The following is a 17,108-nucleotide window of genomic DNA, read 5'->3' as shown; positions in this document are numbered from 1 at the left end:
GATGTTCTTTAAAAGCATGATTTTTAAGTTTTTCGAACAATTTTTTTTTTCATTTTTTAGTTTCGTATGCTATAAAAGCGTGTTTTTTAGTCTTTTTAAACTATATTCATTTTATCTAAACTGTGGGATCAATCAGCCGTATATTGTTTAGAAAAATGACCATTGATATTTTCTGATTATGGAGCCTGAAAATCAGCTACCAAGCCCAAGGAAGGCAGCAAGCGCGCAAAGGAGGGCAACAAATAAGGCAGCAGGCGCGCGTGGTAATGAAAAAATACTTTTTTCAAATGAAGAAATACATCAAAACTGAGTTTGAATTATATTAAGGTTATGTATAACGCCATCTGCCCGTGATTAGATCAAGTAATAATGTCGATATATCAAGGAGGTTGCGTACAGCGCTATCTGCCCGCGAATAGATCAAGCAAGGAGAGTTACAAACATATATATATATATATATATATGTGAAGACGAATCACCTCTCAGAAAAAAATCTTGGATTGGACAAACTGAGACATCATTGAGTCGTCATCAGGATTGATGAAATGGAAAATATTAAAAATCTTACCAAAGCTGACGAAATTAATTCGCTATTCAATATTTTGTAAATGGCCTCACGTTTTTGAACTGTTAGAAGAAGGTTACCATATTGTTGTAAATCCAAACTGAAACGTGATATTGTAATGGCGTTCAAGCGTTCAATTTTTGCGGTTTCGAAATAGAAACTTGTTCAAACGTGACTAAAACTGGTATTTATATGACCTTGATCGTTGAAAATATTATTAACAACCGATCAGTTCAAGTAAAACATTCCATTATTATTGTAACTACTTACTCCCCGTACAATCCTCTTAAACAAATTTGATCTATTTACTTAAAATACTTTTTTGGAGCATTATTCAAGTTTCATTAGCGAAATAGTGTATAGTTGATAATGGTTTCGGTAAAAATAGTATAATGAGGTATTCACATACCTCTTGAAGATGGGTTTGATTCACAAAAGATTCATTGAATGATAATAAATTCATATAAGAATATATCTCTGCAGATTCCATTGAAAATGCCGTCACATTAGCAGTCTTCTTTGCGCTTCAAAGTGAAGCGCTTTATTTTAGGAAACCTCCTTCAACGCACTCAAATATGTTGTTTGTATTAGTCACTGACCTAGCAGGTCTGTTGTCTTTATTTTATCACTGTAGAGCCGGGAAAGTAAGATAAAAACCTTCCTGAATGACTAGACAATTCTCAAGATATTCGTATCAAAGTACTTTTAAAAGCTGTGGGATATTTCTATATACGAGAATAGAAATATCAATTTTTTTAGGTATGTCGTCTTAATATGCTGAAAGTAATTATTGGATTCCAAAATTTTATCTTTGACCAGTTTTTCAAAATTGACCAACTGAATTGTTAAAACATACATTTTTTGTTAATAGCTCTCTTGTTTTTGCGTCTCTTCTTCTACTTCTGCCTCTTTCCTCTTTTTGTATCATCAATCAGATATCATCCAGAATTGGAACTTCAAGTGAAAAAGCTATTGACCTCAAGCTTTTCATTTGTAAGGAACTCGAATACCTACAGAATACCTACAGAAACCATCTCATCATCTTTGAACTTCATAATATTAATTGAATTACCATTAACATTGTTTTAGCTTCGGTATCAGTATCAAACACAAATGGCACTACGTCCAGTTCACCCCTGAACAGGACAGGCTCTCCGCCAGAAGCCAACGTAGCCGGTACAACGCAACAGAATCAACCAACCACCGGATCCGGCCAAAGCCCAATGGCCGCTCTTATGTCTGTTGCGGATAATCTTCCCCCGGGCAGCCCCCGTTCGACAGGGGGTAGTCCTCCCACGAACGTGGCTCCCAGATCAGCATCGAGAGGATCTCAGCACTCCCCGAATTCTTCAGGTGAGTTTCCAAATTATATTTGTTTCCGAAGCACGAAGGAAGCACAGCTTTGTGTCGTAGTTCGAATTGGTTGTGAATAAGTCGTGTCCGTGTCTATCAGCCTATTGCAACCCTCTCCAATGTATATTGAAGTAACCGAGTGTAGATCGGTTTTTAGCAAAAAAAACAGATTCTTCATCGGAAGACAGACTCAGATCTGAAACTGCTATATCGCAAAATAAAAACGAGACTGTAGAACTCCTCACATAAAATATGCTGTTGTGTTCTTTTGCTGAATATAATTGATAGTTTTGCACGTGTATTTCCTTCAACAAAAGAATCATTCAAAACAACTTGGATCGCCAGTCTTGAATGGAAGTCACGAGTCATTTATTTCTTTGTTAATATAATGCTTTTTCGATTCAAAGGCATACATCTGGAATTTCATATTCAAATAGTTGACCGATTTTTTTGGCCTGCATCAATAGTTTTGTTTGAAATAAAAGGACTTATTGTGACGAATAACGTACCATTCATTCATTTGAAACAAATGGTAGAAGAAGAAACAAACCATATGTGAATATACTAAAATCAATATTGGTAATATGAACAGCCTATATAAAGGTAAAATAAATCAATAACACCGGCCGATACCCACTAAATAGTCATAAAATTTGAATTAGTGAGACTCACGAACACAGGAACAGTAATGGCCAGAATGATGATCTAGTTCTAGAGAATGTACATTTGTACATAGAAGGAGTTCTAACATATTATTTTTTTGTTCAAATTTAAATTTGTGGAAAATCAAGCTGATTCTAATTCATCATTCGTTAATGCATCATCCGTTTTCATCATTATTTTGGGGCAATCGTGTTGAGATTTAGAAGTCTGGTTCCAAACGGTGCCACAACAACTGACATTAATAGTCCATTTGCCAGACGACGATTTTTTGACAGTATTTATTATCAGTAATACTAGTTTCCAATTTTGAGATTGTGGTCAGAAGGTTAACCGATTAAAAAAAGTCATTTATTGTTTATCATGATATAGAGTCGAGATCACTCTCATTCTACGTGCTACATGCTGACTGTTTGGTCGTCCGTTCTGTAATATGCATTATAAGATATTTGTGCAGGCGTACAACTTGCAACTTACGTCACATCTTTTTGGTTTCAGCAGGGTCGTCCAGCGGCAGGAGATCCTCAGGGTCACGGCATGTGTCTTCTACTACTGTTACGTCCACTGAAGCTGGTGCTATGACAGTAGGTAATACCGAATCTTTGTCTACGAATGGCGAAAGTGTGGCATCAACTCCCGCAACACCAGTCACCCTGAAGTGCACCCTTTGCCAGGAAAGACTAGAAGATACCCATTTCGTTCAGTGTCCCTCTGTACCGTACCACAAGTTCTGCTTTCCCTGCAGCAGGGATAGCATCAAGAGGCAAGGAGCTGGATCTGAGGTAAGTTTTTCTCACGAATTCGGGTACGAGAAACTTCTGTACCTATTTTCTGAAAATTGACTATTTTGAATTCATTTTGAGTCAAATAAACAATGTGCAAGCTATTTTCCGTTTTTTTTTGGCCGTGGTTCCGTCGTTCTGAGGAAACGACAAGTCTACTGCAGTAGTAGACGAAACGTCAGGCATAAAAACCTGCAGACCACGGCCACAAAACTTGGAAAATATCTATCACACAGTTATCTCTGGCCGTGAAAGTTTACATTCTTTAAATAAACAATATTATTGAAAATTTCCGAAAGAAGAGCAGCCTTACTCTAGTACCGACTTCTTCACCGATTTTTTCAAGGGAATATCCCATTTTTTCAATTTTCACGTTATCAAAAATGGAAATTTCTTTCAATGGGCAACCCATATCATCATTTGATGGACCAAAATGATAGGAATGACACCCTCGTAGAGGGTGTCATGTAATTTTTATTACATTCATTTTTCATATATTATTTTGTGAAAATTACAGGAACATATAATATTCTAATTGAATTTTCAAAACACCTTCTGTATTGTTACCTACCCTGTACCAATTTGCAAATTGGCACACCTCATGGTATGTTTTTGAGATCAGCAGGCTGAGTATACAAGGCACCATCTTTATGACGTCATCGGAGGGGAAATAGCGCCAAATTTGAAATAATGTGGGTTACAGGCGATCTATTTTTTCTATTTAGTAGTTATAATTACGTAGATATTCGAAACTAATAATCTTTTTACAAAATATAAAGTGTACCTTATACATTTGATACATCTTTCAACACTATTACCTCATTTCCATAGTTGAATTTTCAGCTATTATTGAATTGTTTGTTTTCAGTATTTCTTTCAAGTTTGAAACTACTATTTCCCTATTTTGAAAAGTATTCATTTAATTTTTTTATTTTTCTTCCCAATTACGTTTTTCCAATTAACCTGTTATGGTATGTCTACTTTATCTTTCGAATTATATTAAGTCGAATTATCAGCTATCAATAATAACAATATTTTATTGGTTCTTCTGGATCATAACTCAATGATATGGATACTTCAGAATTAGATGGTTTGATAATCTTCTTTGGGAAAGTAACTTTTTTATTGCAAATATTAGTTACATAAATGTTATTTTTACAATTTTTTATGCAATTCAGGATATCCAGCCATTATTATAACGAAATTCATAGTGAACACTGACGACACAAATGAAAAATGTTATGAAACATTCAACAATGAAAAAATATTTGATTTGACAAACCATTTATAATTAATTACCCTAGAATAACTGCCAATACGAGTTACACTATGACGAAATTCCATTTCCTTCAATGACGTCAAGGCATTCCTCTTAACTCGGGTATCATAATTCAGGTATCCATTTGAAAAAAGCGTTGATGACGTCATATTTTCGTAGGTATATATTATGTCAAAAATATATAGTATATTATTTTTTTTCAAAGTCAAGTATACATTTCGGTAATTTTTGATAACATTTTGGTAAAGAAGAATGTAAGTGTTATATCATGTAAGCTTGATATATGTTGTAATAACGTCAATATCAGTATAAAAAAAATAGCACTAGCAATTTTTACATTTGCTATACAGTTTTTTGTTGTTTCAGGTTTATTGCCCAAGTGGCGAAAAATGTCCTTTAGCCAATTCCAACGTCCCGTGGGCCTTTATGCAGGGCGAAATTGCTACCATACTGGGCGAGGAATATAAAGTGAAGAAAGAAAAAGAAACTTAAACGGAATAACCACGCTCTTGAGGGTGACACTTTATCTCGATTTCTATCGAGTATCTCTTGGCGGAGAGATGAAATTGTAGAAAACTGGCGAAAGGTCGAAAAAAAAAGATGTCGGATTTTAACAGTTTGCCTGAAAGGAAAGGCGTGTACATTGGAAAGAAGATGGCTGTGTTGAAATATTAGTTTTACGGTGGACGAAGAGTCCACGAATCCGTCTTATGATTGTACAACTACCGAATTATAAATTGGCTAGCATCGCCGAATTTGTAAATAAGATCAGGTAGAATTACAAACGTCTCGGAAGAAGTTATATTGAAATGTTAGAGTTTTCATTTTATTTGAGTCGATATCTTCTCGTCCTGTAATTGTTTGTGGATAATTTCAGTTAACTTTCACTTTATTTGTAAATATTGTACATAAAATGGAATTTGAAATTGTACAAAATATATTTATCGTTTAGAAGTTTAGTTGATAGATTTTTCTATTCACATAATATATGCACAACTAGTAGTCAAAAAATATTTTGAAAAAGTATTTAGTTGTCTAGTTGTCTGTTACTGGAATTATTTATTGGAAAAAGTATATAATTTATACTTTGGAATATATACTTGGAGAAGCTGTAAATATTGTATATTCATCAGCTGAGGGTATTTTAAACGACATGAGAATCGAGTCAGGTTTGAAAATGCCGTTCTTAGACTATTATTTCGTGGTACATTTGGGCCATTGCTTTATTTATGGGAAGTACACTAGTCAAAACGTGAAGTTGAACAACTTCATTAATAGGAACTACAAAACTCGCTGGTAATTTAAGAACGATATTTAAAATTTTTTCATGATAACATAACTGTGTCGAATGGTACGCATATCGCCGTTACTAGCTGATAACTCGTATCTATTGGTAACGACTTTTTGCGCACCATTTTATCTTGTACATTATACCATACCGCATGTAATATTAATGGTACTATATATAGTTTGTTTTGGCCATTAGTGAGGAGTATACTTTGAAGCGTATACTCTTTTCTCACTGAAAGCTTCTGCAAACGAAAGGATCACCAGATTTCATTGTACAGACTTTGTATATAATGATACATACTCTAAAGAGTCTTTATTGGAAATAACCGACCAACTTGATTTAAGTTTTCATATCTTACGTTCACTTCTGTCTTGTCATTTGCGAATGTGGCATCATGACTGGAAGAATGGTTCAAACTTCTATGATCCATCCTCCCGTTAACATTTCAGACTGTTGTTTTGTTTGAAGACTTCTTTGAATGCCAATTCTTATGTTGATTTCTACGAAAGCGCAGAAGGACCACATGTTCTTATTATTTTTTGCTTGGAAATTTCGACTTTGAAACACGAAATTTCGACTTTGAAACACGAAATTTCGATTTTATCTCGAAATTTTACTTTAATTTTGATATTGAAGTCGTGATTTCGAGATTAAAGTTGTAATTTCGATATTAAATTCGTAATTTTGAGGCTAAAGTCATAATTTCGAGATTAAAGTTGAAATTTTCAGTTTTAACTCAAAATTACGAGAATAAAGTCCACATTTCGAGATTTTAGTCGAAATTTAAGTTTTAAAGTCATGATTTCCAAGAAACAAATGATAAATCCGCCTCTGTAGATTTTGTATCCCATCGTCTTTTTTACATTTGTCAACACCTTGGACATATTAGACCTTTGGGGTATTTTTTTAAACTTTGAAAATGGTCTCAAATGATTATCATTCACTTATGTACTATATGTATATCCCGATCTGCAAATCTGATAAAAGTTTGGCCATAATAGTTACTTCTATGTTAAGTTTCAAGATATATGGAAATCTATCCTGGAAATAAGATCTGTGTGCAGGATTGATAATTTTTTGGTGTTTACCGCTGGGATCTCGTAAATCATATGGAACAAAAAAAAAGGAGAAAAAGAGAACATAAATTCAGTTAAATCAACAGATAATCTGCTAAAGTGAAATAAAGGGTACAGTGGAAAGTTCGCCCCAAAAGTTACTGCGTTATAAATACTGCTGAAGAGTTCAATTACTGACAATTTGTACACTCTACATTGGTTGATATTACGCAGTAACTTTTCCAGGTGAACTTTTCAGAGCATTTTTTCATTTATTCACATATATTTGATGATTTTTTGTATTGTGGAAGGTTGAAAACCCAAAAAAATGACAAGAAAAATTATAAGAAACTTGAGGAGTATTATGTCAAAGCTATTTTCTGGCTTTATTGGGCATAGTCTGCAGTTTTTTTGCCTAACATTTTATACAACGCTGATAGCAATATCAAAAGCAATAAGGCAATGTACGCCGTCCTCACAAAAATGCTAAGTAGGTACTGATGAAGGAAGCACATACTACATACGACAAAAAGAAGTACTACTTTTTTGCCCATTGCCTTTGGTAATAATGTCTACTGCACTCATAGACGAAATATGTCATTGAAACCTGGAAACAACCGTCCACAAGCCTGGAAAATAGGTTAGACACAGTTATCTGCGTGACAGTTTACATTTTTTGAATTTTAATTTGTAGCACATTGTAAGTTTTTTATAATCAACCCCTCTCCATCCCATTGATGGAGGTCCCATTGGTGAGCGTCAAAAAAGTAGCCACCGGTATGATTCTGTTAGATATGTCCACCGATCATACAGACTTACGAAGGATATACGTTTGTTGTACTGCAAATATTTTCTTCTACATGTGAAATACTGTTTTTGCGTTACACCTTTCCATGAATTGATACAACATATCTAAGTTCAGTGAGTTCTGATCTTGTTTTTATCGTTAACACTCCCTAAACTTGGCAATGACTGTTAATACGACCAGAAGAGACGTGACAGATATTTTTAGAATTGGACAAAAGATCCTGTTAGGAAAACCTTGAAGGTATGTCTATTGCAAAATGGATGAGGATGTAGATAAAGAAGGAGATCCATCATTTAAACTTCATCAAAATTCAAAAAAACAAAACTAGTCAGAAATGTTTGTTATTGAGGTTTAAATTCGGTTGATTTTGTGGCGTATTCACTTCTTTATCCTCACAACCAACTAGACTTTGATATTGAAAGGATTTATAGAGTTGTCCTTTATCTTACAGCGGAGTTCCAACTCCTGTATTTGTATACCGGCCCTAATTTAGAGTAAATGGATATATTATGTAACTGAGAGTTTTAAAATTTGTGATAGTGTATGCACAGATCTAAGCGGTATTGACAATGTCAGATTTGTATATTGTAGTTGTTGATTTGTATAACAACTGACATTCATTTGTTTAAAAGCTTGTACAATCTATGCTGTTAGTTGGTGTCAAATAAATTGAGAGTATGTCTATGTCGAAAATGTTGTTTGTATTTACCTTCCTATTCTCCTTTTGTATCTGAAGAAAATTATTTTCTCACACCAGAACAAAAACACTGTCTTTCATGGCGCGTTTCTCTTTATGTATATCATGTACTTTTTGAATCATAAAATAAAAAAGAAGATTTGTTAATTACTTACTCGGTTGAGAACAGAGTTCCAGATACAGTCGGCATGGAGTACGGATAACCATCAATTCACAATTAAAAACAATATAATTTCATGTTTTAGATTGATGAAAAATAAAAAAAAAATATGATACGTTCGTCATAAACATATATTACAACAGAATTATTTATCTGAATAAAAAAAGGTGATAACATATTCCCTTATGAAGACGTGTTCTATATGGAGTTGACTGAAAATATATCTCGTGGTCCGCTGCTCCTCCATTTATCCATTGTTGGTACATTTATAATCTGCTGTGAGTTTTTATTGTTCTTATGGTATATCAAGATATTGAAATTATTATCAGGGTAATCTTACTTCTGAGTTTTATATATAATGCGTCATTAATAATATCTGCTTATACATATCTATGATTGTCATTTTCAGATATGCAAAATTATATTACATTACATTCGAAATTATATTATATTCTTCCATCGTCCTTACGTATATATATATAAGTTGACAAGTTAATGAAAATGAAACAATGGGACTAGCGCTTCGATCAACCTAACTTTTTTTATGAAGAACTGTGCATGTAAAGTATTTACAGTTGTGAACGATTGTCATACGATTGAAAAACGTCATCCACTGTGGTCCAACTGTATATCACTATATTTTGTCAGGTTTAAGGGCTTGCCATATGGAATTTCTTCCTGACATTTCGCCAGCACTCATTGCTAGCTTTTTGGAAAGTACTTCCATTTCCAAAGTTGAAAGCGGACCTCTGACCATGTCTGATGTAAAAGGTCGGATTGAATAATGATAATAATAATTATTATAACCCGTTCAGCAACAGCCCCACATAAAAGCCGCAGAGATCACTTCACTCCTGTAGCAACAAAAGTATAAGCCAATGTCATTGAAGACCACGTCTTATCAAATCGCCTGTCCTTCGCTTTCCCTCAGGTCAAGTGGACTGAAGTCGGAAAATGAGGGTTTCATTATGGCCTGCTAGAATGGTGTCTTCACCGCAGTCGCATGATGGGTATAGAGGTTTCTGACACAAGATGCAGGGCCTGCACCTTGTCTCATTCCCCACCCTCGGGCTCACACAAGCTAATAACATTCGTGCAAGACGAAATTCGTCGTCGGGTTTTGAGCTCCCGGTGAGACGAATTTGTCCGAAAAGAGAAGCAAAAACAGATGAAGTATCGTGATTTTCTTTTCGAACCCCACAGACCACTATGTTAAGATGCTTGTTCTGATTATTGGAGTCCTTGATGGAATAATACCATCTCTACTCTCGAATCTTAAGATCATGCTTTCTTGCCGCACGAAGGCAGAAATCTTGACTGGGCAAATACAGAAGGCTGTCATTATTGGCGAATTATATCCACTCTGGGCACATGATTCTCAGACCCAGAAAAAAATTGAGTATTGTACTTGATTATATAATTAATCTCTCCTAAAAAATGACCAATTTAGTAGACTCTGGCCGCGAAAGTCTGACAACCTCTATGAATAAAAGTTACATATACAAATATATTGCACTTGTTATATTACCATCCTGCCATACTTTTTTGACCGTACGTCCTTGGTTAACCCATGTCTCGTCCATGAAGTACAATTTTTTTTTTGAGCTTCCGAAATTCGTCAATTTTTCTTAGATAGTTTCTTCTCCATGCTATTATTTCATGACGTTCAATGAGAATGCTTTTCCTGTCAACTTTTCCGTACGTAAATTTCATTTCGTGTACAAGTTTCCTAAAAGTTTCTTTACCCATTTTTGGGACCAATTCATGATCGTATACTGGTTTAGGCTTCTTCATCAACTGTGATTTTTTTTCGTCCGCTACTAGTTTTTGGCGTTTGTACGTCCCCATGAATTTCTGCTTCTCTTAGTATTTTGTAAATCGATAATTTTGGTACACCGGTATAATCAGAGGACATATCAACTAATTTATCTTTTATAATTGTGGAACTTAATGATGTAGAAATGCCCGGTTGGTTATTCGGAGGTACACACGTAGAATTACAGCACATATGCACAAAGTCATCTTTTGGTGGCTGATGATCTCTTTCAAGACAGTGAAATACTCGCAGTACAATTTGTTTTTCTCTTACTGACCGAGACTCCGACCGTTTTACCTTTTTCGACGTGGAAGGCCCGACCATGTCTTCCATTTTTTGAGTAGTTTAAGAACGGTGTAGAAATATAATTATGTAACGCTTAAACACTTATTAGCACTATTATTTTCACCAATTGTTATCACAACACGTCGATTGCTGACTAACTTAACTGTAAAACGTACAATTCACGCTGTATAATTCACAAACCAATGATACGCTCATGGCTGCAAGTACATTAGTGAGGACTGCAACGATGAGATGGAAGTTACGGTAAAGTGACAAAGACAGAAATATTGTTGCGTACAGCGTTGCTACTAGTTGTAATAAATATCTAACACTATAAAGAAAATAATGAATTTTAACTGATCAGTAATCAGGAAATGTATAAGTATTACTCATTACAAGCTCATTACTGATTTTTGTCATAAATAATACCTTTTAATCGTACTAGTATTGTGTATTATCTATAATTTGCCACAACCTACAACTCTACTGCTTACTATATTTTGATTCTGCTATAAACTGGTAACGTAAAATTTAGATATGACAACGCGCTTTACTCTCAATCATTATTGGTTTTACTATAGGTAATACGTCTAGGGTAATTATTAAATTCATTTTGTGGAGAGAGTAATCATACCAATTACCAAATTAGTAACAACGCTACCGACCTTACATTGGTAGTTTTTATCAATATGTGGTTCTTGAAGTCTTATTTTGTTGGTATACTCAATTTGATATGGAAACCAGTGTTCCTTAAAAGCACATGACAATGCATATCGTGACTTTTTGTTTTAAAAAATCTTCGGGCAGCAAAATATGAACGAAATATCCAAATTTATCGTCTCTGAATTCGTTTTAGTTTTTTATGGAAATGAACTATCTCCAAAAACTAAACTTTATTGAACTACTCCCCATGAAATAAAAACTGTTGGTCGTTTGTCTTTCTTTAATTGGAACCAAAAATAGATAATAACTTCGAACCCACTAGGAGTTTTCAAACTTCCTACAGGGTTATTGAGTTCCTCAATTTGTTAGATTCAATTCATAACTATTCGTTTCTTTACAGATCAATTACCCAAGTGGAAATAAAATCGAAGACATGCCACAGATGCATAGTAGCAGATGACATTGTCCAGTCGAAAATTCAAAAAACCAACCAATTGATAGAGAATCTGCAAAAAACATTGAACGAGATCAGGTTCAAAACAAAGAAAACATTGTTAGAAGTTGCAGCATCTGTTGACAGTGAACCAGAAAAAGTGGCAAAAACTACCGATCCAACAAAGAAAACTGAGAGAGGTAAAGGAGAAAGTGAACCAAAACTGGAATCCAGAGAAGAAAATAGCATCATCCCGTTAGTAGTTACTGAGGAAACCTCTGACGAAGCAGAAACAACTCACCTACAAGTACCCGATGCATCACCGGTAGAAACAAATAGCGAAACAATAGCAGTCACAGAACCGAAGATTTCCGATGAATACCCTAATGCGTTCGATGAAGCCCTGGACAAACTCAGACCAAAAACCAGACGTCCTTGTCGTTGTACTGAGAAAGTAGTCGACTCAACAGATAAGTTCCGAACGGCCCCTGTAGACGGGACTGTAGACGAGGATGAATTCGATAATCTGCATGCAAAACTCAATGCCATCGTTGAATCAACGGGAAGTAATGTTTCAATTGTTGATGAGGAGAAAACCATTGAAGATAGATTGGGAGGAATGGGAGGACCAAGGGGTAAATATTTTAGTTAGTAAGAGGTATATAGTAAATTTTAAACTGAGTGGGTCTACTCGACCTTCTATTGCAACACGAGAAGTTTCATTGTGATTCACACCTATACAAATTTGACCGATTAAATTCAGCATGTAAACGATGTGAGTGGTCTTGATTTTTCAAGCTTGCCAGAGTGGGACTCTATTAGAGAGATATAAGCTGACCCGGCCCGGATCTCAGTGGGTGCTTTGCTATCAGGGACTCCAAGATTGCAATCTAGTGATGACCTGATCGGCGATCAGTCCGCGACCACCTTCATCAACCAAGCAATACAAATGTGCGACTTGGAAAGTAGGTCTTCTGTGATGCACCTTAACCAAAAATTTTCTCCCTTGGCTGCAGGGTACAAACTATACCCACCAGCCTCAAGTAACCTGTAACCTAGCTGCAGGTGGTCACTGAGGTGGTCGCCATGGGAAGGATGGGGGGGAAGGCTCCCCCCCTGCTTTTTCGACTTGGGAAAAAGTTGGGAAATTTTGGGCCGTGAAGATAGAAAAAAATAATAGTGAAAAAAATGAATAAAAATAAAAATGAAAGAAAAGGAAGGGAGATGTATTAAGAAAAGGGAAAGAACCGGGAGAAAGTTGGGATTTCCCAACAAGTATAACTTGGTGATCCTATACTTTGAAATTCTGGGTTGTTTGAAAACTTCAAAAATGTTTAATTTCTCCCAAGTAAGAGTACAGTCCTGAACAGTCCACAAATTTTACAAAATTCCCAACTTTTCGCTGTTCGACTTGGAGAAGTTGGGAAATTTCGGGCCGTGAAAATAGAAAAAATAATAGTAGAAAACAATAAACACAATATTACTTGAGTGTTGTTTCCTTTCATTTGTATTGAATATTCCTATACATGGAGGATATGGTAGAAGACCAAGGACCTTGGTCCAAAGTAGAATAATTCCCATTATTATTTATATAATTACCAAAATTCATTTTTGTTTGTGCATACCCTAACGGGCATAAGCATTCAGCCAATATTTGGATAGCTAAGTAAGAAAATTAATATATTATAGTAGTAACTAATCCCTCGGCTTTCATTGTTTCGGAAGTTGGGAAATTTTGCTGGTGGGGTTGGGAAAATGTGGATTCCCTCCCCTCCTGGAATTTCTTTTCGCTACGTCCCTGATTAGACTCTTCAGTGTAACTTTTCAATTTGTCCTTCATTACACTTCAGCAGATTCACTATTCATTCAACTCAGTTTATTTTTGTTGTTGATTGTAAGGAACTTTTTTGAATATTGAAATTGTATACAGTGTGTAACAACGAAAACTTAACAGAGCCGTTTTTGAATATAAAAAGTAAGATTTTTAAAAAAAGCTCGGACACGTCGATTTTTAATTAAAGGGGGACACCTTTCAGACTAATCAGATTTTTTGTAGTACGCACCCCTTCGGAGGGGTACGTCCGACGACCCTTATTTAGATAGGGAAAGTAGGTCGAGTGGCACCTTGTTTCAAAGGTATTTCGAATACCTTTACCACTCTGTTAAAAGAAAATTTTTGTAACGATTAGTTTTCGAGATAATTTGAAGTTAAAATTGCCATGTTAATAATACATCAGACAGACCACTTGGTAACTTGTATGCCTAAATAAAAAAAATTTCGAGCAGTTCTTCTTATCAGTTTTTTGTTAAATAAAATCCCTTTTTTTAAATCAATACCCACTCCTCTTCTTCCAGTTTTCATTAGTACATAGTTCGATTGTTTTGTTTAAACGGGTCGTGTATTGTTATTTGTTTAAAAATGCTTCACACTACTGCTGAAAGGGTTTCAGTTATTGCTTTATTTTTTGGCAACGACCAAAATGCTAATAGAACATCAATTTCAGGGAGACAGGTTCGGTTTTAAATAAGAAAAGAATTGTTCAGTATTTATATGCTGTCGACAGCATTACGTTTATTTTTATAATTATGCCAATTGACATCACTAGCATTTCTTTTAAATAACTTGTGAGCAAAATCTCTTTCTTTACTCAACTTTCTGATTTGACCATCATACCAAGGCAGATCTTCTTCATAGAAAGTAATTCTTTTCAAAGGTGCAATTTCATTTAAGATATTTTCACAATTTTCTTTGATGTTATCATAAATCTGATTCACATTTGTATTGTTGAGTGAAAAGTTACAATCTATTAAATTAAGATTAATATTGAAGAAATTTCTTTCTGTTAAGTTCCTAACACAACTTTTATGCCTCTCAACAACAAACCAAAAATTGTAAGCAGTTGAAACGGTGAACATATATTCGAGACGAGTGTACCAACAGAAGAAAATGAAAACAATCGTAAATCGAATGTACGTAGGCCGCGAAATTTGAACATTTACCTTATTTTTTGAATAGACCTCTTATTTTGCAAAATACTACTTATCAATAATATGTACAACTATTTATTTCAGTCTCTTTTGTCGGTTCCGAAGATTGGCTGTTTCGAGATTTCGTCTCGGGGGCAGCTTCCGTGACCACCGAAAACATCACTACTGCAGTCAGGTCATCCCAAACTGAAAAGCCGTATCAACCGATTCTAGTAAATAAAAACACCGGTAGACTAGAAATACCTCCGAAGAAACCTGTTCTAGAACTTTCCGTACAAGTGTTACCCTCCTTGAACATCGTCACAGAACCGATAGTCCAAACACTCGTCAACTTTTTTATCGATGCATTTGGCAGGACTCACGTGACGTACAAGAATGAAGGCACCAACGTGGGTTTCTTCGAAGTATACTCTTCTTCACTAACAAAGGTGTTTTCTGCCGAAAATAGCGAAATAATATCCACTGCGAATAGATTGCACTACAGAAAAAACGAAGGAGCGGCGTCTTCCAGAGAAGGGTTGCATGAATATAAACCCTCCCGAATGAAAAGGCTAAGGTCTTTTAGCGATTCGGAATTGGTTTTGAGTAAGAATGGAAAACTGAAACAATCTCCAGGTAACTATGTTCCTAATCAACGTGGTTTGCGTGCGCAATCCAAACAAATGTGAAGATTAATTTCTACAGATTATGAAACAAGTGGTGCATAAAAAATCAACTTAAATACTATCATACAATTGAATTAATTACTAATTTAAATGAAACTTTTGAACGGCATTCAGGCCGGTTGAGCCAATTTAAGAATCGGTGATTCTTAGAAACGAACCAGGTTAGGTTAGTTCTAAAGTGAGTGGGTGTATTTGACCCTCCACCGCGACACGAGGCCGATTAGTTTGTATGGTGAGTGGTCTTTTAGGTCAGATGGTGAGAGTACGGCTCTGCCGAACTCTAAAAACCTGATTTGGTCCCCAGCGGGGCAGGCACTGCTGTTTCATCATTAATGAGGTAGTCGGATAGTCAACGTGCAAGTTTCCCGCCTTGATACCCGCGACAACCTTCCCATATTCAAACCCAGCCTCTTAACGAAGCCGATTAGTTTGTATGGTGAGTGGTCTTCAAGTCAGATGGTAAGAATACGGCTCTGCCGAACTCTAAGAACTTGATTCGGTCCCCAGCGGAGCAGGCACAAAATATATGCTCTGCTGTTTCATCATTTTCCAAACAGAGGCGACACACACTTGTCTTCCGACAGTCCACGTCTCTGCATAAGATGATTCAAATGACAGTGACCTGTAAGAAGGCCTCTTAGATATCGTAGTTCATCCCTACTGTAGTCCAACATCTGTTTGGTTCCAAGCTTCAAAGGGTGAATGAACGCCTTGGAGTGTGCCAATCCTGGAAGAAGAAGTTCAATAATCTTCTTACCATCCAGGTGTTCAAAGTTTGTTTGACAAAGCCTCAAGCGATGTCAATGACAGGTTCTGGTCCGATGAAGCTGCATGCAGCACTCTCCTTTGCAAGGTAGTCAGCAGCTTCGTTGATTTCCAGGCCAATATGGCCAGGAATCCAGACCAGAGACAATCTGTTGAGTCTTCCTGTCGAGGAGAGTCGTTCTTGGCAATTTGCTATCAATTTAGACGTTGCTCGGTAGAAGCCAAGAGCTACCAATGCCGCTTGACTGTCCGAGAATATTTTTATCTCTGTCCTGGGTCTGCGACTAAAAACACCTGCATCAGAACCGGAAGGTGTTTTCGATCCATCTGTGTGATCCATCTGCTCATAATATTTCCTTCTCCCGGAGGATCCAGTCCTCTCTACTCGGGAATAGTACTTTTTAAGGAAGTTCGTAGTTGACAGTTGGAGGCCTAAAGGTCATTTCCAGAATGCTGTAACTTCCAGTGTCAACCAACAATCTGTTGCACTCTGTATTAAATTGATTTGTGCAATTGGCATTGTGCACAAGTCTGTATGTAGTCCATCTAGCCTCTCTCTCCAGAGGTAGATCTAGAAGGATATCAATGGCCGCTGACGGTGTGGTACTAATGGCACCATTGATAGCCAGACAAGCCTGTCTCTGTAAGCCAAAGAGCTTCGCTTGGGCCGTTTTCTGTAAAGCTTTCGGCCATCAGGCAGTTGCACCATAAGTGATCATTGGTCTAATGAATCCAGTGGAAATGTTTGGGACCTAAACCCCAAGTTTTACCACAAATCCTTCGACATGTCCATTGAGACAGTCTGGCTCTGTGTAAAACGTTTTCCAAGTGAGCGTTCCAGGT

The 17,108-nt window shown here is 36.0% G+C and overlaps 2 protein-coding genes across 3 annotated transcripts in view; both read left to right on the top strand.

Annotated features, from left to right (window-relative positions):
• LOC111512495 (Protein interacting with Ttk69 and Sin3A) overlaps positions 1 to 8,486 on the top strand; it is a 33,065-nt gene extending 24,579 nt beyond the window's left edge. Inside the window, exons 2-4 of one of the 2 annotated variants that reach the window (XM_023168629.2) lie at positions 1,655 to 1,918; positions 3,080 to 3,360; positions 5,006 to 8,486. In XM_023168629.2, the coding sequence (XP_023024397.1) occupies positions 1,655 to 1,918; positions 3,080 to 3,360; positions 5,006 to 5,131 (671 nt within the window). In that variant the 3' untranslated portion in view covers positions 5,132 to 8,486. Of the gene's footprint in view, positions 1 to 1,654; positions 1,919 to 3,076; positions 3,361 to 5,005 lie in introns of both variants that reach the window. The other variant, XM_023168628.2, reaches the window with a different exon arrangement.
• LOC111512496 (uncharacterized) overlaps positions 1 to 17,108 on the top strand; it is a 208,887-nt gene that overhangs the window by 186,608 nt on the left and 5,171 nt on the right. The window contains exons 3-4 of the mRNA XM_074181447.1: positions 11,815 to 12,482; positions 14,920 to 15,450. Coding sequence (XP_074037548.1) covers positions 11,815 to 12,482; positions 14,920 to 15,450 — 1,199 coding nt within the window. The remainder of the gene's footprint in view (positions 1 to 11,814; positions 12,483 to 14,919; positions 15,451 to 17,108) is intronic.

This window comes from Leptinotarsa decemlineata, unplaced genomic scaffold, assembly GCF_025532065.1.
Source record: "Leptinotarsa decemlineata unplaced genomic scaffold, Ldec_3_MD MMD2_tig00026314_RagTag_RagTag, whole genome shotgun sequence".
NCBI classification, from domain to species: domain Eukaryota; kingdom Metazoa; phylum Arthropoda; class Insecta; order Coleoptera; family Chrysomelidae; genus Leptinotarsa; species Leptinotarsa decemlineata.
This window is presented reverse-complemented; position numbering and strand designations above follow the sequence as displayed.